This window comes from Pholcus phalangioides, unplaced genomic scaffold (genome assembly GCF_987345545.1).
Source record: "Pholcus phalangioides strain wild (caught in Gottingen) unplaced genomic scaffold, Ppha-v1.0 ptg000010l_1, whole genome shotgun sequence".
Lineage (NCBI taxonomy): Eukaryota > Metazoa > Arthropoda > Arachnida > Araneae > Pholcidae > Pholcus > Pholcus phalangioides.
The window spans coordinates 863538-887485 of record NW_028301603.1 but is presented as its reverse complement, the minus strand read 5'-3'; the positions used below and the strand labels follow the sequence as shown (position 1 = coordinate 887485).

At 37.7% G+C, this 23948-nt stretch overlaps 1 protein-coding gene across 9 annotated transcripts in view; it reads right to left on the bottom strand.

Annotated features, from left to right (window-relative positions):
• Window positions 1-23948, bottom strand: part of LOC149080727 (rho GTPase-activating protein 45-like) — a 204271-nt gene that overhangs the window by 43059 nt on the left and 137264 nt on the right. For 7 of the 9 annotated variants that reach the window (XM_089237403.1, XM_089237404.1, XM_089237410.1 and 4 more), the window contains 2 exons: window positions 6197-6257; window positions 1657-1717 (listed from right to left, as the gene is read on the bottom strand). In XM_089237403.1, the coding sequence (XP_089093529.1) occupies window positions 1657-1717; window positions 6197-6257 (122 nt within the window). Of the gene's footprint in view, window positions 1-1656; window positions 1718-6196; window positions 6258-7975; window positions 8089-8370; window positions 8610-23948 lie in introns of those variants that run through there. The other 2 variants (XM_089237407.1, XM_089237409.1) reach the window with 2 other exon arrangements.

Below are 23948 nucleotides of genomic sequence, written 5' to 3'. Positions count from 1 at the left end.
CTTCCAACGACTCCAAATACGTCTACATATCGAGCGGTTCCATCACAGGATACATGCTACCATAAAGCCGGGTTTTCCTAGAAGTGGGTTGTTGCAATACCTTCTAGAACAGAAGGACTTCTACTCTAGAAATAGGTATTGGTTGGTTGTTGGGGGGGGTCAGAGTGTGCCGACTGAGCTGAAGAAAAAAAACAACGATCGGAAGTTCATTTTGAACTCTAGCTTTTATTCCATAAAAGTTGCAAGGAAAAAAAACAAGATCGTTAACGATCATAAAAGAAATAAATAAATAAAACGGCCGACAAATAACAACCGGCAATCTCAGGGAGAAAAAAAACAATCCCGACATAGACGCGGAAAAAAACCAGCCTACAGTACAAAGCCGAGCTCCCGTGAGGGTGAGAGCATGCCGTCAGCGATTTACATATTGCGTCGGGCCGAGCGGTTCCACGTGCACAGAGAATAAAAAGGGAAAAAACATTCCAACATAGGTTTTTGGCGCCGCATGAACCGAACTGTATCATTTCGCGTCGACAGAAACGTTTTACATAATCACACTACGCGTTTGTGTATTCCTACCGTGGCGCATCAACTCACGGCCCTGCTATCAGCTACTCTGTCATCTGCATGCTCCGGTTTGAAGGGAAGCATCGAGCTCGATGAAGGGAAGTGAAAGAAAACAAAAATGAAGAGAAGATCGGTAAAACGAGTGGCGCACAACGCATTTGACTCCTCCAGAAACAGTCGGCCAATCACGCCCGACGTAAAACACTGCCGTATGAGGCTTGTTGCGCTCTCTAGGATCTAGATTTTCTTATTATTGGTGAGTGGACGGCGTGTCACGCTGGGCGATTCACTTTGCACGCGGCACAAAAAACCTGCTCCTACGAAAACTCGGCTTTATAATAATGGGGAAAAACGTGCTTTAAATCCAATTATCCAGGGTTGTTGGCTACTAAGGCTTTTTCCCTGTGCTTTGCACTTTTTTAAGGACGTCACTTACGAAGTAAAAAAAAAAAATGGCGAAAACTATTTCGGAAAACACAAATTTTTCAAGGACTCTCACAGAATTCTTAAAAAAAAATTCTTTTTCAAGGACTCTTATTTATTTTCAAGGACTCTTATTTATTTTCAAGGACTCTTATTTATTTTCAAGGACTTTCAAGGCCTTGAAAATGAACTTTTTTTTTTCAAGGACTTTTCAAGGTTTTCAAGGACCGTACGAACCATGATTTATCACTGGGGATTGATTTGAACCTATGAAGGTTAGCCGGAAATGGACCATGGCCCGTTACCAACATTATCATCTCACGTGACCATTTATGGTTCCGAGGCATTACATGTCGCAGGATGCTATGAGTTGATCGACCGGGCTCTGTGTTGTCATCCCACCTCTGTTGCCATTTATTCATTAGATCCTTCCATAGGATTGCTTTGGCGTGTGATGCGGGAAGCAGCAAATCACCTGTAATGATTCCGCCTTCGGTAGCTTCCTTCGCCGTGGTATCCGCAATTCATTACCCCATTGGCCTATATGTGCTTTTACCCAATCTAATTACTCAGTCTAATTTAGTAAATACGAAACTTACGTATCCCTAATCATAAGAGAAAGAATGAGCTATGAACGAAGAAATAAAGAAAAACATGCAGACATACCAAACTGTTTATCTTGACTATAATGATCAACTTCTTCAGCTGTGAGGAGATTATCACATGACTGTGAGATAGAAAAGCAACATTTAAAACAAACCCTTGATACAATAACATACTCACTGCTGATAAAACCACTGGCTGATAAAAAGCAGCTGCTTTACACTCAAAAAATTGCTAAAACAAATTCAAATCAATGCAAATCATATTATAAAGTTTCCATGTAACAAAATCAACATTGTTTTTAATAACAAAATCTATTTAAAAAAAAAAAAAACTATTTTCATCTACTAAGAAACTCGAAATGATATTCACATTGTGAGTTATTCAGTCTGATTTTCAACATCTAGATCTCTTTTGTATATGTTTTCATCGATTCAATGTACTGGATCTTTCCCGAAAGAAAAATATTCATGTTGAATAAATTTGAAAAAAAAAAAAAGAGATAGGCTGTGTCAGTTTTGATAAGAATATGTGTTCTTTGTGCTTTGAATTGCATAATGGGCACTGACATAATGAAATTGGTGTCATCGAATATGTCTTTGAAATGGCTATGAAAAGGTGTGTATGTCGTCTATTTTAGCTGTGAGCTTTTAAAGAGATATAGCATAAAACAATTTTACTATGAGTGTAGGCCATTAGGTGGGTGCCTAGACTGGAAGACATATACAAAGTTCTGTGTGATATCATACAATTTGTCTTAGGAATATCTAACAGACAATACCATTATCTTGCATTATACCATTATATCTTATACTATTATACCTTATCATTATACCATTGTTGCAGACCAGAGGTGTTTCTTAGACTATCAGTTGAGAAACGCTATTCTGAAACATTATCCCAATGACCTTCAAAGCATCAAGCTTCATCACGACAAAGCCAGTAGCCACATGTCCAAAAGTTCAATCACATTTATGGAAAAAATGAGACAATGGAATCAAGTTAATAACATTTTGTTGTATTCCTACCCCAGAGATAGAGTATCCACCTTTCAAGTCTTTTTAAACATGTTAACTGGTGGGGTTTTGGCCTACCACTAAAGAGAAAAATATTCACTCATGGATGTGTGAAATATTCCCTCACCCAGTGCCGTCTTAAGGAATGGGCCCACCCAGGCATGGCCCGGGGAGCCTCACAAAAATAAGATCTGGTTGAAGTTTTCAAGAATTTGCCTCGTAGGGCCTCAGAAAAATCACTTGGCCCGGGGGCCCACGATGCTCTTAAGACGGCCCTGCCCTCACCTATTGTTTTTCTGTCAATGAACATGACTTGCACCACACAGTTGAATGCCTTTCTTCAAAGTGGCTCAGCACACAGTTGAAATTTCATATAAATTGGTCTGCCATTTTTGCCTCTGGACTTGAATGAGTCGAGGACTATCTATTCAGGACTCCCAAATGAGTCGCTCAAAATGCTGACCAACAGACCTGGGTTAACTGTGGAAAACCTGACAAGAGTAATGGGGGGGGGGGAAATTTGTAATTTTACGAAAAACCCTATTACTTTGAAGATGCGATATGATAGACTAATGTTTCCCAAAGTAGGCAATATCGCTTTTTGGTGGGCAATAGAATGATTCGGGGGGGGGGGGGGGGTTGAGGCATAGAAACTACAGGGAATTAGATCCTATGGGTTCGCTTGAGTTGGAGGCAATGAGAGAAAAACAACATTTCAGAAGAAGGGGGCGATGGAACAAAAAGTTTGGGACTATGTAATAGACAGATGACGAGGCTACTTAAAAATGTAAAGAAAAATATTTCATTTTATAAACCTTATTTATGAGACTAAAACTATTCCTAATATGTGTGCAAACACCATCTGTAAATAGAATATGGCATGATTTGGCAATAGTAGCAAGTTCAAGAGTATAAAACATATTTTTTAAGAGTTTGATGTTTTGATCCAGTTAAATTTATTTCAAAATTGCAATGAACTTCAAATATAACATGCAAGCTTCCAGAAAGAAAATCAGCATTACAACAAATACTTTCCATATTTATCATACTGAGGTTTTATTACTGGTTAATATGCCTGATTGTGTCTTAGTTCCCGAACCATGACACGACAACTCAGAAGAAAATAATGCAGAAGAGTGATAGCCTGCACAATTTATATCAGAGTTGTGAAAGATGTACCAAAGTTCACTCGTTTCTTTAAAAAATGTTTATACATTGTGAAAACAGGCTTTCAGAACAAAAACAAACGATGAAAAGAAAGAAAACTCCAAAAAAGTAGTGAGGGAAGAAAGCACTTAAACATGGGTGGAGATATGAGGAGACATGGTTCCTTTCCCTTGGTGTCAATGACAGAGCCGATGCATCTATTTTCTATGAATATACAGCGAAACTTCTCTATAAAGATATTGGAAGCGAGATGAATATTCGGCTGCTTTTCGGTATTCTTCCTATTTGGCCCTGTTGCCTAATATTCAGTTCAGCTGAATATCTGTGTAAATTTAAGCACAGCAAACTAATTTTGAAAAAGTTATATTAATTGGAAAAAGTAAAAATTCACCGATTATATTTTATTGTGTGATGCATATATCCTTTTCTGTGAAAGGGGGGTTATATCAGGATAAATTTCTCGAAGTAAAACATGAAACTGAAAATAGAATCCAATTGCAATTACACACGTTCCCTAGATGAAGGCTGTACCTAGACAAGAAACGTATTGAGCTACTCAAAGAGGCAAAGGGAGGGGGGCAAAGAACATCTAAAAAGGAAAAATAAAAAAATTAGTAGTAAATTTGCTTTACTACTAATGCTTTGGAAAGCATTTTTCAACCTTTCTGAACCAAAGGACCCATAAAATGTCTGAAACAATTTGACGGACCACTTGTGCCCCATATTACGGGACACTCCTGTATTTTTAGTTGTTCCAAATCATTTTATACACTTATCCATTTTTTTTTTAACAATGCTTACTTGAATTTGTAATGCTTACTAAAATCGTGAATGAACAGCGTTTTCATAACTGTTATGATAATTATAGCTGTGTATAGACACATATTCATCTTACATATTTTTGTTAGGTTCAACTTTTTTTCCTCAATTTTTAAGCGATTTTAACTACAATAGGGGATTTTTTGTCGACTTATGGCAGCGTTTTCAATGGCAATTGATAACGTCCTGTATATTAACCTACTTAAGAGATCCTGGTTCCCCGTATTTTTCGCAATGAAATATGGTCATCTAGTCATTTGAATGTTTTTTTTGCAAATAAGTTTTTGTTAACTGTGATTTGTAGCCGCCCTTTATTTCCCGCACACTTCACCCATGTCAAAAGAAGCATCCTTTTGGGCATTTTTCACTGGGTAAAAATGTTTCAGCACCTAACAATTTTTTCTGGCACTTGGATTTTTTTGAGATTTCAGGGCTCAAAATCCATTTATAGCCCCGCTCAAGAATGGTATTTTTTCAAATCTTGTTTGGAAATACAGTCGAATACTGTTATAGCAAACAATCTCGTTTTAATGAAAAGTTTCTAATTCCCCAGATTAGAACAATGTAAAAAAATCTGGAATTCCTTTAAAACAAAATTTCATTGTTATGAAGTGATTTCTCTGGTCTTCTTGGAGTTTGTTACAATGGGATTTGACTGTATCTGTAATGCAGCAGTTCTCAACCTTTTTTTGACTATTTGTTGAGTCAGAAATTACTCTTATGTATAATTTCTACTTAATTATGTATAATTAATAATAATCATACACTGAAGTGCCAAAAGTCATTCAATATTAAGAGGTATCCCATGACTTGGCACTTCAGCACTGAAGTCATGGAATACCTCTTGATATCGTGTGGGACCCCCTTTTATATCCGGCGAAAAGTGCAGAAATATTAAGAGGTATCCTATGACTATTGGCACTTTATATGGTATTTATAATAATTAATTTTATTATGAAATAATTAATAATAATTTCTAATTAATTATGTATAATTTCTATGGCTAAGCCCCATAGATTTTTTTTTTATTTACCAAATTTACTGATTTATTTTACTTTCCTTGAGCAGCCCCAGATTCTCCAACAATATTGTTCTTGGTATGTAGAATATTGTTATATTGAGGTTTCAATGTACATGAACGATCATTATCATCTTAATTCCTCAGCCTTTTCATTATTACTGTGTCCACCTCCTCCAGCAATATTCAAGTCTTTCTACGCCTATGCATTTATAAATAACATTTCATTATTTTCTAATAACATTATTAGTTCTACCAGGGTTCGCGCTGCCGATTGCCATTGTGCCAAAATATTTCATTTGGCGAATAAATATAAGATTAAATCTGCCAAATCGCAAGTGTCCATTTGGCACCTTAATGCTCGAATCGGCCATTTGACAGTTGTCTTGAAATTCACATTTTATGATGCGTCAATTTGACTACACCTTTTTCCATGTGATTAGCCAAATTGTTCAAGTTGATAAAAAGTCGGGGAGAACCCTGTGTTCTATGTATAATGGGTTACGTAAAAATATTTCCACTCAAGCAATGATAATTGATAAATGAACAAGTTTCAAAATATATTAAAATGAAGAAATCTCACCCTTGTCTTTGGTACAGGTTGGGAAGAACTGTCCAAGTCACCCATCAAGTACTCAGACACCCTGCAATGAAAGATTTGATAAATTACATTGAGTCCGAGTTCATTTCTTTGAACTTTTGAAGACAAAATAAAAACACCAAAGAAGTTACATACAAAATTGATTTATAGAGTTCAGTTTTAATATGAATTATGCGAAATTATGTGTTGCATTCAAATTAGGGTTACAAGAAGCTTTCTCTTTTCATGTCATTTCAAGTGTCCTTCTTACGATTTAGAAAATTCACCCTTTTCAGGTTTCTGGAATTATTTTTTTCACTCTCTGAAATATATATCTCTTCATTGACGTGAGTGTTTGTGCGTGTGTGTGTTGTTTCGTTTACTCACTTTTACCACTAGCCGCCCAGAATGACAAAAGAATGCAAGTTGCCTCTAAGCAGGACACATGCTATTTTAACAATGGCCAAGCCGGGGCCTTCGTGATTTTTTTTTTCTTCCAGGATAAGAAGAAAAAACAAATATTACAAAGACTTTGGCTCAGCTTGCCCCAGTATAAAAAGACGGTCCGAAAACCAACTCTGATAGAAGAAAACCGCAGCATCCATTTTGAGAATACAATCGTTTGCTCACTCACCAACAGCCGAAGCTGTATACTGAAGTAGGAAGAGGCCATTTTTAATGCATGGCACCACCCGCCCACAACCCCAGAGCATCAATTGTAGGAAAAGGCACGTGAAAAATGAGATCTGGTCAAATTTTTTACAGTGAGTATGTAAATTGGGTACATTATTTCTGTCTAGGTGTGGGGGGAGGGGGGGCCCTAGATAAAAATCACTTTTTCTAGTCTCTCACCTGGCAACCTCTAATGCTGTTAAGACGCCCTCTAAGGGGTAACTTTCCCTTACCTTCTCCATCCAGAAATACAGTTGAATCTTGTTATGACAAATGCCAAGAGACCCGAGGAATCACTTCGTTAAAACAAAATTTCATTATAAAGGAATTCCAGGTTATCTAGCATTGTTCCTATGTAAACTTATTTGGGGGATCAGAAAAGTGTTAATTAAAAACTTTCGCTATAGCGGTATTTGTTAAAACGGGACTCGACTGTATAGAGAAAATGGTGATGCAAAGTTCTTGAGGACTGTCTTTTTTCCCACTACAGTGATACCATCTATTGTAAAAATTAAGTAAAGTGACTGAGTGCACACAGGCATCCACCTTTCTAATTTTACAAATCTGGTGACCCTAATAAAAATACAATAATGATGATTCAATTAGTATAGAGCCTAATGAGTTGGCTGTTCGTTGAAAAATGTAAATATATTCAAAATGGTTGCTATTCATCTTGTACTTAGTGATATTCAACATACACAATCATATGAAACCAACATTTTATATGAAAAACAACAGAGAGCCAAAAATTAATGTGTATAATACACAACGTGAAAGTTAGAGAACCCTGCTACTAAGGTATAATCACTACGGTATATAAAGTGATAAATAACTAGTATTTATCAACGTTTACCAGGTATGCTTGGGTATTATGCATAACTGCTGGTAAAAGTTATAATTGGTTTAGTATTTATCAAATTTACCAACGTTGTTTGGGTATAATGCATAATTACTGGTAAAAAGTAATTAAATTTATCAAACTTACAGAGAACATCAGCAATTATGCATAATATAACTGATTTATCATTTACCGTAACATATAGGACTACATTCGTATGGTTGATAAGTAACATAGGACTATAGCGAAAATACTTGATAAAAACAACATACAGTTCTATACACTGCAAGCGAAAATGGACACATCACCAAATCCAATCAACTGGCAGATTATGATTGAGTTCTTTTAGTAACTAAATTATTCTTTATATATTTCTAGGATTTCTCGAGGAAACCTTGGGCGCACACACACATTTATCACAACATTACTTAAAAGCAAACAAAACTTGGAAACATAAACATGCAGATAGAAATAGGGATATGACGTATCAGCACACAATAGGATATGTAAGCTTTTAAGGAACTTTATCTACCAATTGCTTAGATTACGGATCTCTATCTACCTTATTATTTACTCTACATCTACCTAGAATAAGGTAGAGAAAGAATAGATAAAATCCTTGTAATAGTAATAATATAAAAGAGAGAGAGAAACTAATCTTTCTCACCAGGCTTTTGAGAAAGATAAAGAAGGTAAAGGTGAACAACAGCCCATCTTATATTAGAGAAAGGCATGGCTTCCCTTCAAATGCAATAATTAGGATATCGATCCGAGGAAATTAAACTATAAAGTAAAATAATTGGATTCAATTATAATTAATTGACTATGGAAATTCTTTGAATATTTTACATTTTGGATCGTTGATGATGGCGTTTATATTTCTTTTCTAGTTATTTACATAAATGACGTACGAAAACAAATCTAGCCATCAACAACAACAACACGTGGGGATATCTGTTGCCAGATTTAGAAAATAATAAAAAAAAGAAAGAAAAATTTTCGGATGTATTTGAAATATTTCTCGTTAATAAAAAAAAATATATTTCTATTAAATGCTTTTAATCTGAATTTTTTTTTAATAATAAGAATACGTTTTCTTTGCAAAATGATTAGTGATGTCAGATCTATAGAGTTAACAATACGGGTCATATTTTTCAGAGAGATTGTTAACTTAAAATATAGATGGCAGCACCCAATCCACGTACATAATTGAGTGCGTTTAGGCAACACCTTCTATAGCCCGAAAGCCTCCGCGCGAAGCTCGTGACGTCGCTGAACTCACCCGTTTCACCTAAGACGCCTTCATAAGGGTTCTAGTTTCACCTATAGCCACTTATCAAGTCACATTTATTTCACCTGTAGTCATTGGATGAACTGCAAAAAAAAAAGGTAAAGATTTCGCATACATCATCCTGCTATATCCAATGGCTAAAGGTGAAATGGATGACTTCAGTGACGTCACAGCTTCGCGCGGAGTCTTTCTGCTATATATAAGGTGTTGATTTTGGGCAGCTATAGAGAAACCTTTCCTTATACCTCAATGATTCGGGAACTGCGAAAGAAGGACGCTTGCTGGCGCCATTATTCCGATCAATAAAACCGGCCACAACAATAATTATTCCCAACTAAAACAGAACCAATAAAGAATAAGCAAAAAAAGTAGAAATTCTGGGAAATTCCACGGCTATTTATCAATGGAGGGAAAAAAAACACGAAAACACTCATTTCAATGAAGACGTGTTTCAAAGTGGGAAAAAAATAATTCCGAAAACCCCAAAAAAAGGACCAAGGGGTTTTGTTTTCCCGAAATTCCTGAAACGTAGGAGGACGCTTGAAATTACATCAAAACGGAGGATGTCTGGTGACTATGTGTATTGATTGAAAGATGAAGACAGGGTTACCAGCAGGGCGAATTTATGGTTCTACCGACCTGTGGGCTACAAAAATTCTGGAGCTCTAATCCTATTCTAGTCAATTTTCTTGATCCCTCATTCTTCAAACTCGTCGCGCCTTGGGCTACGGCCCGATTAGCACCCTTCAAATACGTTCCAGTTTCGAAGTCCCTCACATGCTTTTATACTTTATTAGTCACCTCAGATCGATCACTGACCTCGTCCCCTCCTCTTTCTAGGCGATTCTGTTTTTTAGTCCCCATGCATGGGAGTTGCCTACTCAGGATGTTTTCAAAGGGGGAGAATCTCCACTCTTGATAACCCCTTCCCCCAGGGCCGTCTCAAGAGCATCAGCATCATGGGCCCTTGGGCCAAGTGTTTTTTCTGAGGCAAGTTAGACTTTCCCTATCAGGAAAAGTCTCGGAAATTTCAACCAGATCTAATGTTTGTGAGGCTCTCTTTCTCTTGAGGTGCATCCATGCTTTAAGACGGCACTGCCTTCCCCACACTGTGCTCGTTTCCGATGCCTTCTCAAGCTCACACACGACACACTCCAAGTTACTCTTTTAATCACTCTCGTACTCATCCGATCTCTCGGTCACTATTTTGGTCACTGAACCTTCTTGATCATTCTTCTGGTCGCTCACTGGCTTGATCCATTGTTCTCCAGGTCACGCTTCTGGTCGCTGACTGACTTGGTCTCTCGCATTTCTACGCCACAATTTTAGTCACTCGCGTGTTTGCAAATCTAGGTCAATCGTTTGGCCACTCACTGATCTAGTCTCAAGCTCTTTACGCAGAAGTAAGTGTAGATTTATGGTTTGGTCGCTCTCTTCTCCCATTCTAATCTAATTTTTTCAACCACTCAGTTCCCGCCACTCAAAACTTTCCTCTCTGGGCTATAGCCCGCTAAGACCCCTCACCTGTAAATAGGCCACTGGTTACCAGACGAATTCATTTTTTGTGCCATTCTGAACTTCTTTTCACATATTTTTGAAATCCCTCCCCCTTATCCTCAGTTTCAGGCTCCCGGAATATCTTTCCTTTTTTCTTTCCAGAGAAAAATAAATTTTTTCTATTGCACCGTGATATTTTTTCTAATATACATTTAAGCTCTTTGTGGAAACCCAGGGCTGCTGTAGTTATGGCCCCCCCCCCCCACATAGGTGGGGCTGACAGGGTCCGGGATGATTATCATCATTTTTTTGCTTTTTCACGCTATAAATTAGCTACAGAAGGGGCCCGTTGAAAGTCTGAACGAGGGGCCCGCAAAAGATCCCAGCCTAGGGGCCCCGCTACAGGATGTGGGGGCCATGGCTGTAGTTACCCTACATTAAAAACGACCCCTTCCAAAGAAAAAAATTCTGAAAGCACATTGGATGTATCTTTGTTTTGGTTGAAAATCAAGTTGTTCTTTGCCATTACAGAGGTGCCACCTATTGTGAAAATATTTAACGTTGCCAAGAGTATGGGTGCTTGTTCCCCATTTCTAAGATTCTTAATCCATGGTCAAACGCCGCAAAAAAGTTGTTTTGATTGGAAACCATTGGGATTTTTTAAAGTACAATCAAATCTCGTTAGTGCGTCACCCGGTTAACACGTCACTCCGCTTACCGGGTCACTTTTTGGAAGTCACAATTATCCTCAGGCAGGAATTGGCACAGCTATGTCTTACTCCGCTTGCTAAGTCATATTTTTGCGCTCCCAAGAGTGACTCATTAACGAGGTTTGACTATAATGACGTCATCTGCTTCGAACAAAGATATATGAGTTTCCATTTTTAGACAATACAAACTTGAGTCCTCGGACGTTAGAAATGTCCTCTTCACGCATTTGTTGTGGCTAAAGTCAGCTAACTATAACAGCCAACAATAAAATATTAAAAAATTTGAACTTTATTTGAGCTAAAAGTTTTAGTTATGAAAAATTACATATAATGGCATATATTACATAATAAAAATTACATCGGATACTTATGGATATCTTGGGTGTCCAAGCTGAAAAATATTCCATGATAAAATGAGAAGTAGTAGTAAAGTGTGGATTAGAGTTCATTGGCATTGAAGCCTAGCTACAAATTCCAGAATGACGGTTGTAGGTGGCACTGCTTTCGTTCCACATAAGTATAGTGTGCTTATGTGGAATGAAAGCAGTGCCACCTACAACCGTCGTTCTGGAATTTGTAGCTAGGCTTCAATGCCAATGAATTCTAATCCTCACTTTACTACTACCCCTCATTTTATCATGGAATATTTTTCAGCTTGGACACCCAAGATATCCATAAGTATCCGATGCCAAGACTTTTTCGGACCCCCCTTGTTGAGTCATCGTGCATTATAAAACAATTAAAGCACTAAACATCGATTTTTTTTTTTTGTTCCCAATATGGTTCTTTTTTCCCATATGGTTCCCATTTTTCTGCTCGTTCAAGAATTAGCTTTATCTACCATAAAGCGTATTTGACACACAAATCCTCAGTTGACACATGATCCCAGCTTGGACACGGACGGATTTGTCCGTTGGGAATAAGATTTAAGCTGTATTTTCTGGTCTATCGAGTTGTCACAAATAAAACAATCATTACGAGATAAAATGGATCTGCTTCCATCAACATCTTCCTGGCATTGCGATAAAATAATGGAGCCGAGTTCGTAACCTAGAAGTTATCCGGAGGACAACATACGTATGAAAATATGTACAGTTTGCTATGTATGTTGATCCAATGAGACTGAGAGGATTCATTCATTCTCTTGCGGGCGTAATGTTCTTTCTCGATTGCTTGTGTGCGCGATCAAGCACAGTGAAAATACTTCTCGTGCACGTAAAATCAACTGCGTACAACATCGGTGTATAAATTATGACACATCACATAATAGGTTCGTCGCGTAAAATCGAAACTAGATGGAACATTTCGGAACGTATGGTGGGGTGATTCGGCAGTGATCTGGTCACACCGAGAGTCGGATTTCTCTTCCAAAATTTTCTCCACAAGGAATAGATGCCACACACAAAAAATTATGAAAAAAAAACCACTTCCGCCCTTCTCATTTCCAATTTAGTTAGTTAGTTTCGACACTCGATTTTATGAACCGACACGTATTTACGAGGTAGTCCTTTAGTCCCAAACAATATGCAATTGCAATTACTTTGTCTTTCCCATTCAAAAACTTTCGATTTTACGAACTAATCGTTCGAAGTCACGAGGTTTTTGAAAACGACGTCGACTTCAGATGGCAGCATAATATGCAGGACCGGATTAAGACGTTTGAAGGCCCTAAGCACTTAAATGATTTTGATGGCCGCCCCCCCCCCCCCATACGTATATTTCACACAATGTTGAATCTATCAATGAAAAAAACAAACAAACATTGAATGAAACTTTGTATTTCAGAAGTAACTAATCTAAGACCAACAGTGGATCCAGAAGTAGGGTGGGGAGTAATCACCCCTCCGAAAATCCGGATAATATGGTAAAACTTGGCCTGTCCCGTAAAATACAGGACAATCCTACAATCTTACACAATTAGTACCCCTCCTGACTCATCGCTGTAGATCCGTGACTGTGTCTAAGGTTGAATATATGATCTGATAAATATATAATTTCTGAGCACTCACTTTATTTATCTAAAAGCTTTCTCCTATTTTTTTTCTAGTTCAAAGTCTTTGATAACATCTTTAAAACTAATGTTACTTACCACATTTGTGTCTATACTTATAGTTTGTTTCAGGTTAACTTTGCAGTGGAGAGAAAGGTAGAGAGTGTATTCCTTCGCCGCAAAATATAGTTCCCATACATCGGAGGTTTATGATGATCATTTATATAGAATATATCAAATTTTTTTATGATTTTGAGAAAGATACTTTTTTTTTTATACCGAGCACAACTCAGGTCTATCGCCATAGGCAATTTACTACCTAGCGAGTTGTGCCGGATGAAAAAGATACTGAAAAAATACCGTTTTGAACCAATGTATACTCGTTTAAAATTTTTAAATTAGAAAAATATTGGTTACCATTATCAAAAATCCATGGCGAGCTCAAGAACATTTTGGCGCGATTTCCAAGAAATTTTCCCCGCCAATATTACTATCGTGCTTTTTTTTTTATTGCACAGTTATATATATATATATATTACATCGTCATTTTGTTGAATTTTTTCCGATACAATTTTTCATTCAGTTTTGCATGTAGTTATAGGCCTACAACACCCAGACGAATATTCAATCAGTTTTTTTTCTCCCGAAAATAGCCTCCAACGAATTCAGATATTCACTCATAGATTACAGGAAGTGCCCCTCTTTCACGACAGCGCCGGTACCGTTGTGAAAGGCTCTCTTTATGGGTGTAGGTTACAGTTCCAGACCCCCCCCCCCTTTTTTTTATATCTATTTCTTGCCTTGTTCGTAGGATAGGGGTGGTTTCTGAATTCCAATAGCCGATAGCGGAGGGTGTTGACATAAGTAATGTCTCTTTTTCATCCACACCAACTTCCTCCCCCACAGCAGAGGCTGTTCCTCCAGATGCCCCTTCAGTGTCTCTCCAGATAAATATAAATAAGCAAGAGAGAGAGAGACCCACAATGGTTTAGGCATGCAGTGTATTTTTTTCTTCTGTGACAGTTGTATCTTTCTTTTCACCAGAGATAGACACGCTAAAACGTTCTCCGTTCTTTTTGGCAATAATTCATAAAGCACGTTATTGAAAAAGAAGAGGAATTTTGGATTGCAGGTGGCTTGATGGAGCAACAACAATTAATAAGTAATACAGAATTCGATAGTTGTACAACGTCAAGTGAGGATTCCATAGAATGGGAATCCGTGAAAAATAAACTAAAACTGTAGTGATAATAACTGGCATCGACGTATACCGTGCGTTTGGGTGGGTGAGCGACGGAAACTTCGGCAAGAAAAGTGAGTAAAAGAATTCTAAATTTTTCCGTATCATTAATCATAATAATTATTATAATTATAATCAATAATATTAATAATCAATATATTATAATCAATAATAATTATTTGGGGCTATTCCCAAATTCAAACGTGCGGGATCTATTTTTTGGTGCTCCCGATGACGTTTCTCAGTTCAACAAATATTTGTTACCTTCCACCTCGAATTTGGCACCCTTTCCCAGAGAGGTGCCCAAACAAAGGCCCCAACAAATAGAACAGCTTAGTGACCCCTGCTGCAGGACGTGGGTGCGATAAATGTATCCAGTCTTCCCGCTAGGGCAGTACGTCCTATAGATATTGTATCTAGGAAGTAATGAGTCCCGTATATACCGAGTAACTCGAAACGTTACGCCGTCCGCCAATAGCAGTTTTTTTTTGCCTTGTAGCATTTGCAGCGAATTCACAATGGCGCTAACAATTTACAAAAAAAAAAAAAAAAAAAAAAAAAAAAAAAAAAAAAAAAAAAAAATAAAATTAATTTCATACTCTAGAATACTTTAAGACATTCATTTTAAAAAATATTGTTGATGCTACTATCTACTTTCAAAATCAGAAGTCTCTTATATGGTGATGACGAAGCTGTTATAAAAAACTAAATTCTTCATTCAGCTTTGCTCCTTATAAACTGACCTGAAAGATCAAACTTCCAATTCAGTAATTTATTCAAGGCCCAAGGAGACATCCAAAACGGAGGAAAAAACACTCTCCACACAAGCAGACCACAGGTAAGATCATAAAAAGTGAATTTTTCCACATTCCACTTTAAAGTAATGTGCTGCCATCTAGTGTTGAATTTAAAAGTGACTCATGAGGTGATGATGAAGTTTGAAGTAAAAAAACTATATTCTTTATTCCGTTCAGTTCCTTACAAACAAAGCTCACAAACTGAACTGGAAATTCAAACTAAATGTTCGGTTATTTTATCTGAGCATAAGGAGACGTCCAAAACGAACTACCTCTTAATGAGCAGACGACAGACAAGAAGTCGGTTCCCTACAAGCTGAGCTCACAAACGGGACTGGAAGTTTAAACTGCCAGTTCGGTTATTTTTTCAGGACACAAGGAGACGTCCAAAACAAGTTACCTAGAGAGAAGCAGACGACAGAGATTATTGAGGCTTGCATCGAGCTTATATTACTGGAGGGAGCATCCAGCCGCGGCGACGGCAGCGCCATCGAATGCAAGGAAATCACGTCAGCCGTTAAAAACAAACTTCCCGCCTGGCAATTTACACATAGAAATGTACAGTTCGGTCTCTAAATATTGGGGTTTAAGGATAAAAAAAAAAGGATTGGGAACTCATCTAGAGGTGAAAAAAAATTAAATTATTTATTTCATTAATACTGGAAGTATTTCCTTCATTATTTCTTGAATTTTTTTCATTAATTCTGGAATTATTTATTTTATTAATTTTATTAATTATTATTTATTTTATTAATTATTATTTATTTCATTACTTCTGGAATAATTGCTTTCATCAATTCTGGATTTGTTTCTTTCATTAATGCTGGATTTTTTTCTTTCATTGATTCTGAAATTATATCTAATTAATTCTGAAATTATATCTAATTAATTCTGAAATTATATCTAATTAATTCTGAAATTATTTCTTTCCTTCATTCTGGATTTATCTTTCATTAATTATTAAATTATCTCTTTCATTAATTATTAAATTATCTCTTTCATTAATTATTAAATTCTCTCTTTCATTAATTATCAAATTATCTCTTTTATTCATTTTGGAATTATCACTTTTATCAATGCCGAAATTCTCTCTTTCATTAATTCTGGAATTATCTCATCGATGCTGAAATTATCTTTCATTAATTCTGGAATTATCTCATCGATGCTGAAATTATCTCATCGATGCTGAAATTATCTCTTTCATTAATTATTAAATTACCTCTTTCATTAATTATTAAATTATCTTTCATTAATTACTAAATTATCTCTTTCATTAATTACTAAATTATCTCTTTCATTAATTACTAAATTATCTCTTTCATTAATTACTAAATTATCTCTTTCATTAATTTTGGAATTATCTCTTTTATCAATGCTGAAATCCTCTCTTTCATTAATTCTGGAATTATCTCATCGATGCTGAAATTATTTCTTTCATTTATTGTTTTAAATTCCTGTGGATGCCATAAGAACAGGGCTGTCATCTCAACTTTTTCCATGGGGGAGGGGGGGGGGCAAAGAACATGTACGCAATGTATTTATAATTATATATATATGTATGTATATACCATTTTTAGTGTATTTTCGGAAGCCTGACCCCCCCCTCCCTTCCCCGAAATGACGGGCCTGCATAAGAAAATAACGGGGGATTGTGTTTGTTTTCACCGAGTCACGTGATGTTCTGACGGAGATGTTGGGGAACACCGTTCTCAGCACTGCCAAGGCGGAGACCGCTGACGTCATACTCTCTCCAGTAATATAAAATTTCGATGGAGGCTTTATTTATATACTATTGGTGCTGCCATCTAATCTCGAAATTTCAGGCAACTCATGCGATGAAATGAAAAAAGAGAGAGAGAGAGAGAGAGTTCTTTATTTTTAGCATAAATTTTTTTTATGAGACGAAAATTTCGGAAACGAAATTCATACATTTGCAATATTCGATTTTTTTTATGTAGAAAAATATATATTTCTTTCCACAAAAAAATTCGGACAATATGGATGATCGAGATGGATACTGCATAGCTATTTTAATAAGTGAAAATACGGATTATGTGGTCTTCAGATAGGGTTACCTGATTCAAAACTGAAAAAGGAGGACGCCTGGTGCGAACCTTAGGCAGTGCCGTCTTAACGCATGCCTCCCCCACCCCGGGTGGAGCCCGAAGGGCCTCAAGAGGAAAGGTGCCTCAGAAAAACGAGACGTAGTTGAATTTTTCTGGTAGGGCCTCCAAAAAATCCCTTAGCTCGGAGCTCATGATGCTATTACGACGATCTTGCCTGTCAGCCCCACCCTTGTGGGGGTCATGGAATTCCAGTACTTTATTCCTTTATTTCTATTAATTTACATTAATTAAACAAAAACGGCAATAAAAAAATTCGAAAAATAATCAAAGTTATCGAATTGAACGTATATTTGATAAAGAGATGATGAAGCGCTTTAAAAGTATTGACAAAATTTTATGTCTGTTCAATGTGATTCGAGCCACGATGAAGTGTCAGCAGGTGGACCACGCAATAATTATTAATAATTTATGAATTTTGTAAAACGAATTAAAATATCATTCCCTCTCAATGGATCGTGTTTGATTACGATCCAGACCATCAACGCGTTCCTGAAATAAATGCGTTCTTTGTGAAAAAAAAATTCCCCTTCAAGATTTATGTTCGTAACTCCATAAGTTTGTAAGTCGGGCCGCGAAATTCTCCGAAGTCCGGACCTGTCAACAGTTTTTGAATTTCAATATCTCAGGGAATAATGCATTTAAAAACATGTAATTTGTTTGTTGGGCTCAGAAGAGAAAGAGCTACAACTGTCTGATTGGAAGTTAGAGGATGGGAAGGAGGGGGGGGGGGGAATCGTATAAAAAATTTCCATTTTTTTTTATTTTGCGTACACTGCATTTTCATCTTCAAAACTCGTGCAAGGTGATTTCTGGTCACACATTTTGAGAATTTTTAAAATTAGAAACATACCCCACTACGACGAACTGTTGATGAGATAATTACGAGGGGGGTGCCTAAATGAGTGGTTGCCCCGGCTAACCAAGTATCCAGTTGCGGATACTGCTATTAGGTATCTTATTTCTGACGAATCACCGTTTTATATTGGGTATTTTTTTTTAGATACATTCTCAAGTTTATAATTTACACCTGGTAGCATTTCTGTTACTTCTATAGATCAAACTGCACAGTTGATCCCCTAATGACCCACAAAAACCATGTTCTTATTCTGTAGATCTTGGTTTACTGCTCTGGGCACTTCTGGGTGTCAAGTGACAATTTGATCTGGTTCCGATTTTCAAGAGTAAATATGCAAATAGGTAGGTAGGAATTTTTAGCTAGGTAGTAGTGCCTCTCTCAGAAAAATCGCTTTGTATGTGGGTGTACGATAATGTTAAGACAGCCCTGAGCGTACTTTATGAAAATTGTGAAAAGCTAATCCAAAAACTCAGCAACGATGTCTAGTTTGCAATATTATTAGTTTCTCATCTTTTGTGGCATCCTTGTGATAATGGTCTTCAACTGTACAATCAAGTGTTCTTAAAATTTTAGGATCTTCTATCGGATTAAAAAAAAAAAAAAATTTGATATATTTTTGTGGTGCACAGAAGCACGCCCTAAGCACGTGCTTATTTTGCTTAATGGTTAATCCGGCCCTGCTAGAAGTTATCCGAAGGACAACATACGCATGAAGCTATGTACAGTTCGCTATGTATGTTGACCCAATGAGACAGAGGATTCATTCATTCTCTTGCGGGCGTAATGTTCTTTCTCGACTGCGTGAGTGTGCGACCAAGCACAGTGAAAATATAGTCCACCGATCACGAGAAGAACATTGGCTACTTCACGTTACGTCGGACGATTCTATTATTTACTTTTAGATAAAGCAACTACCCATCGAGAATAGCACATTAGCAACGGTGCTTTCCCGTTTGGTGTCTTTAGCGCTATTTTGGCCTCCTAGAAATTTCACTGAAAGCGCCACGGCAGTGCTCTCGATAACGTCGTCATCGCAGTGTTTTTGTTGCCTAAACACCGGCTGTTCGACAGTGTCGTCTTAAGGCATTGTCGCATTAGATTCACAAAAATAAAATCTGGTTGAAATTTTCCAGAATTTACGTGGTAGGGCCTCAGAAAAATCACTTGGCCCGGGAAAGCCCGTGATGCTCTTAAGACGGCCCGGCTGCTCGAGCACTTACGGCACATTATTTTAATACAAAAAATACATAATTTTAATACAAAAAGCAATTTTTTATTCCGCAGATGGGATCGAAAACTCCAGCCTTTTTTTAAATAATCAGTTCCATGCATCAAGCTGAAGCCGAACACTGCTCGTATAAAACATTTTCGACCATGACCCCCAAGGATGGGCTACTACACCGCACACCAACTCCGGTCATATATCGCCATACGGCAATTTCCAACCAGTGGAATTTGGTGGGGAATGAATCCATCGGTGGTCGCCCTAGGCTCGGTAGGTAAAGAACTTGCTTCGAATGTTCTATGCCAGGATTCGAACCCATGGACCTTGATGGTAACCTTCATAGTGGAAGACGAGCTGAAGACGAAGGATGGGCTGACAAAATCCAGCCTATAGAAGATTTCTTATAATTTTCCTTTTTTTTTCACACTATAAATTCAGAATAGACGGCCGGTGAGAGATCCCAGCCAGGATCCCTGCTGCAGCATGACAGGACCATTCTTCCGATGCCCTTAAGCATGGCCCCTACATCTTGCAGCCGGGCTCTCAGATTGGAATCTTCGACGGGTCACTCTAAAATGAATTTATAGTTGTAAAAAATGATTAGAATCATCCAGGGCCGGATCCCTGCCCTTGGGGGGACATGCCCTTAAGGTGGCTATAGACGTAACTGCAAACTTGACAAGCAGGCATGCTCAATCTTTTTATTTGTCTCTACTGCATTTGTCACCTATTTAAAAATCCCATATGAGTAGCTTCTGTCGAGAAAGGAAAAAAGACGATGACATGGCTATAAGAGAAGGTAAACAGAAGAAAAATGGCTAATTGCTAGCAGGTGGCATTCTCTTGCTGCGGTATAGAAATTAAACCGAAGAAAATGCCATATAATTTACAGTAGTAATAAATTATTATTATTATATTAAAATAATACTCCTTTTGTATTAAATTATTAATTTAAAGTCATTTTACTCCCTTCATTACAATATGGTCACTACTCCCTTCGAATTTTTTTCTGTATCAAATATTTTAGTTCAAAATATTAAATTTAATTAAAATTCAAATTTGCTAAATTAAAAAAATTAATTTACTTCCAAAATTTATAACAACAGTTTTCGAGAACATCTTTTAACAAACGCCAACACAAAAAGCGCAGCTCACTCAAGCGTGAAGAATACCCTTATAATAGTGATTTGCGCCAAGACAGCCTTTACTGGCAACCCGGGATAATTTTTATCCTTTCCCCGCACCGAAATGAACCCTCTCCAGAGAGGGGGCGGGGGGGGGGGTTCGCGTAACTCTTCTCGTGATCTGAGTACTATACTTCTCGCGCACGTAAAATCAACTGCGTACAACATCGGTGTATAAATTATGACACACCACATAATAGGTTCGCCACGTAAAATCGGAACTAGATGGGGCATTTCGGAGCTTATGGTGGGGTGATTCGGCAGTGGTTTGGTCAAACCGAGAGTCAGCTTTCTCTTCCACATTTTTTCCATAAGGAATAGATGACACACACAAAAAATTATGAAGAAAAAAACAAACACTTCCGCCCCTCTCACTTCCAATTTAGAAGAGAAATGGAAGCACTCACTTAGTATAGTTAGTTGTATGGATGGACAGCTACAGTCGACACTCGATTTTATGAACCGACACGTATTTACGAGTTAGTCCTTTGGTCCCAAAGTAATATGCAATTACTTTGTCTTTGGGGGGGAGGTGTTGAAACTTCTCAAACGTGTTATTTAAATAATCAGTAGTTAATTGGTAAAATGAGAAATTTGGTCAAGAAATAGGAAGAGTGTGTGAGGATAAATGTGTTAATGCGCGTGCGAGGAAAAATGTTTCTACTAGAGTCCTCTGCTGTTGACTTGAAACATTAATTTCTGAATTGATGTATATTATAGAAATATATTTCTCTCTTCTTTTGGAAAAATTTATGAGGTAAGTTAATAATTTAAATGAGTTTACCTACGATGTTAAGAAATCGGGGGGGGGGGGGGTTGGAACAAACGACCTATCTTTCTGAAACTGGGGTGAGGGCACAATCACCTCATTTTTCTAGAAAAAAGAAGAATCAGAGAGAAGGCAATCGGCCTACACCCCCCCCCTCCCCAAAACTTTCTGAATCAACCCGTATTTGTATGATCGTATTCAAGAAACCTTCCTCCTAAACCTACACCACTGTTTTTTTTCTGAGTTGTTAGCTGCTCCAAACACTGCCATAACATTCATATCTCTCTCCGAGCAGAGGAGGCAGAAAAATTTTACATCAAAATAGTCACCGAAGACCCTCCTAAAAAGCAGCAATCATTACAACTTCAAAGAACGTTTCTGCGTCAGTCGCTATGAAAAGACTCGCTGCATGAGTCAAACTGCTAAATATAAAATGTCAAAGGAACCCAACCAATGAGTCCAAAAAGAAGAAACCACCCAACAATTGGAACACCTGAGCACCAAATGGATTCCCTCGTCTTTCAATGCCAAAGGAAAAAAAAAAAATCCTGTCGTTCTTGAAAGCATAATGATACTTTAATGAGGATAAGCAGCAAGCACAGAAGAAAAGATGAGAAAGAGAGAAAAACTATGTACAGTATGTATTGAGCAACAAAATTTCTATAGATCCGCCACAACTAATTTTGCTCGTTTTTGAGACGTCACGATGAGCTGAGTCATCGCGTCACGTCGATAACGTGTACATCAGTGGTTCCCAAATGTTTTTATACTTCAGGCATAACCATTGAAATGCACTAGACCTTCAACATTTTATGCAGTCGCGAGCACTGCCTGTACCCATCATCGAAAGAAGAGCAGTGTTACGGCAAGTTCGACACGAATGCATGAAATCGGGATGATTTCAATCCTTGAATGCAATTTGTACAAGGTGTTTAATTGGAACTTTGATCAAGTGCTTGCGAGCACGAAATCGGACAAGTTCATCGAGCACTCTGGTCACTTTAAGGGAGCACCGTGGTGCTTGCGAGCAACGGGTTGACGATGCCTGCTCTAGACGCTTGAATTGTCTCCCCTCCCCTCTGAAATGCATAGTAGACGTTGCGTACCTCTAGATCAGGGGTATTCAACCACACTCGAGTCACGAGCACTGCTTATGCCCATCATCGAACGAAGAGCACTCTTTACTGCAAATTTGACATACTTATGCCCGAAAGTTACATAATCGTAATCCTTGAATGAAATTTATACAGGGTTTTTTAATTGAAGCGTTGATCAAGTGCTCGCGAGCACGAAATCGAACATGAGCGTGCTTCGTGGAGCACAATGGTGCTCGCGGGTGCAATAAGTTGAAGAGGCTGCTCTACATATTCGGTGATAAAGGTGGTTGCATACCCAGATGAGTATTTATGGGGGGGGGGCCGAGTGGGCTATAGGCCAGAGCGGCAGGTTTTAAAGGGCGAAAAATTTGTGGAATAAGTAGTCAAGAAAATTAGAGTAGAAGAGGGGTGATCAAGTGCAAAAATTTGTAAAGCCCACAGCATTAAAACTATACATCAGCCTTTGCTTAGAGAGCGGTGGACTAGGTCAGTGAGTGACCAGACAAGTGAGTTTTTATGTATGTGATCGGCCAAAGGAGTGACGTAAGGAGAGAAGGACCAGGCGAATGAGTGACCAAAAGAGTGAAAGAAAGGGTAACCGGGGATTGACCAAGATAGAGTGTGATCAAAAGAGTGACCTAGAGAGTGCGTAAGCATGAGAGTGATTTATGGAGCAAAGGACGAGGTCAGTCTGCGAGACAAAAAGTGACTAAAAGGGTGTGTACTTGGTGAGGGACGAAAGGAGAGACCTACCAACAAATTAAAAATTGCAGAGAGTGGCATACGAACATTATATATAATCGTGAAGCATAATTGATGATTCCTGGTTCCCGATGGGTAGTATTAACTTTAACATGGTTTTTAACATCTGACTTTTATTTCTTTTGTAAAAAATAATCGTTTTAGTTACTTCGAAATCCTTTAAAACAAAAACCAGTTTTTACAAGATAAAGAAATATGTTGAAAAGTTATATCGTAATTTTATATTTTAAACTTAATTTTTGAGAGAATTTGAGACGTGTTGCAAATTATTTATCGATAGATGACGCTGCATCAAAGTATTTATCCATATACTATTAGGTTATTTAATTTATTCTTGGATGAAGCCAAATGCAAAACAGTAGCTACACAAACGCTCTGTGAAGATTCGAATACAGGCTTGCAAAACCCATGGGCGGAGATACGGGGAGGGGGTCATTGCCCCCTCAGTGTCAAAAGTGGAGTCGTCTGATCTAATGCATATGTGTATATATAAATTATCATAATCGTGACCCCCCCCCCCCCCGCGACTTTCAAGTCTATCTCCGCCTATGGCAAAACCTGAAGGAACCTTTGCCCAACAAACGACTACCCTTCACAGAAATATAACAATTTCCGTCACACCACGTTCGTTTTCATGCTGATCGCCAGGGCCTGTTTCTCGTACAGGCAAACGAGCCACCTGCCCAGGGCCCACAAACATG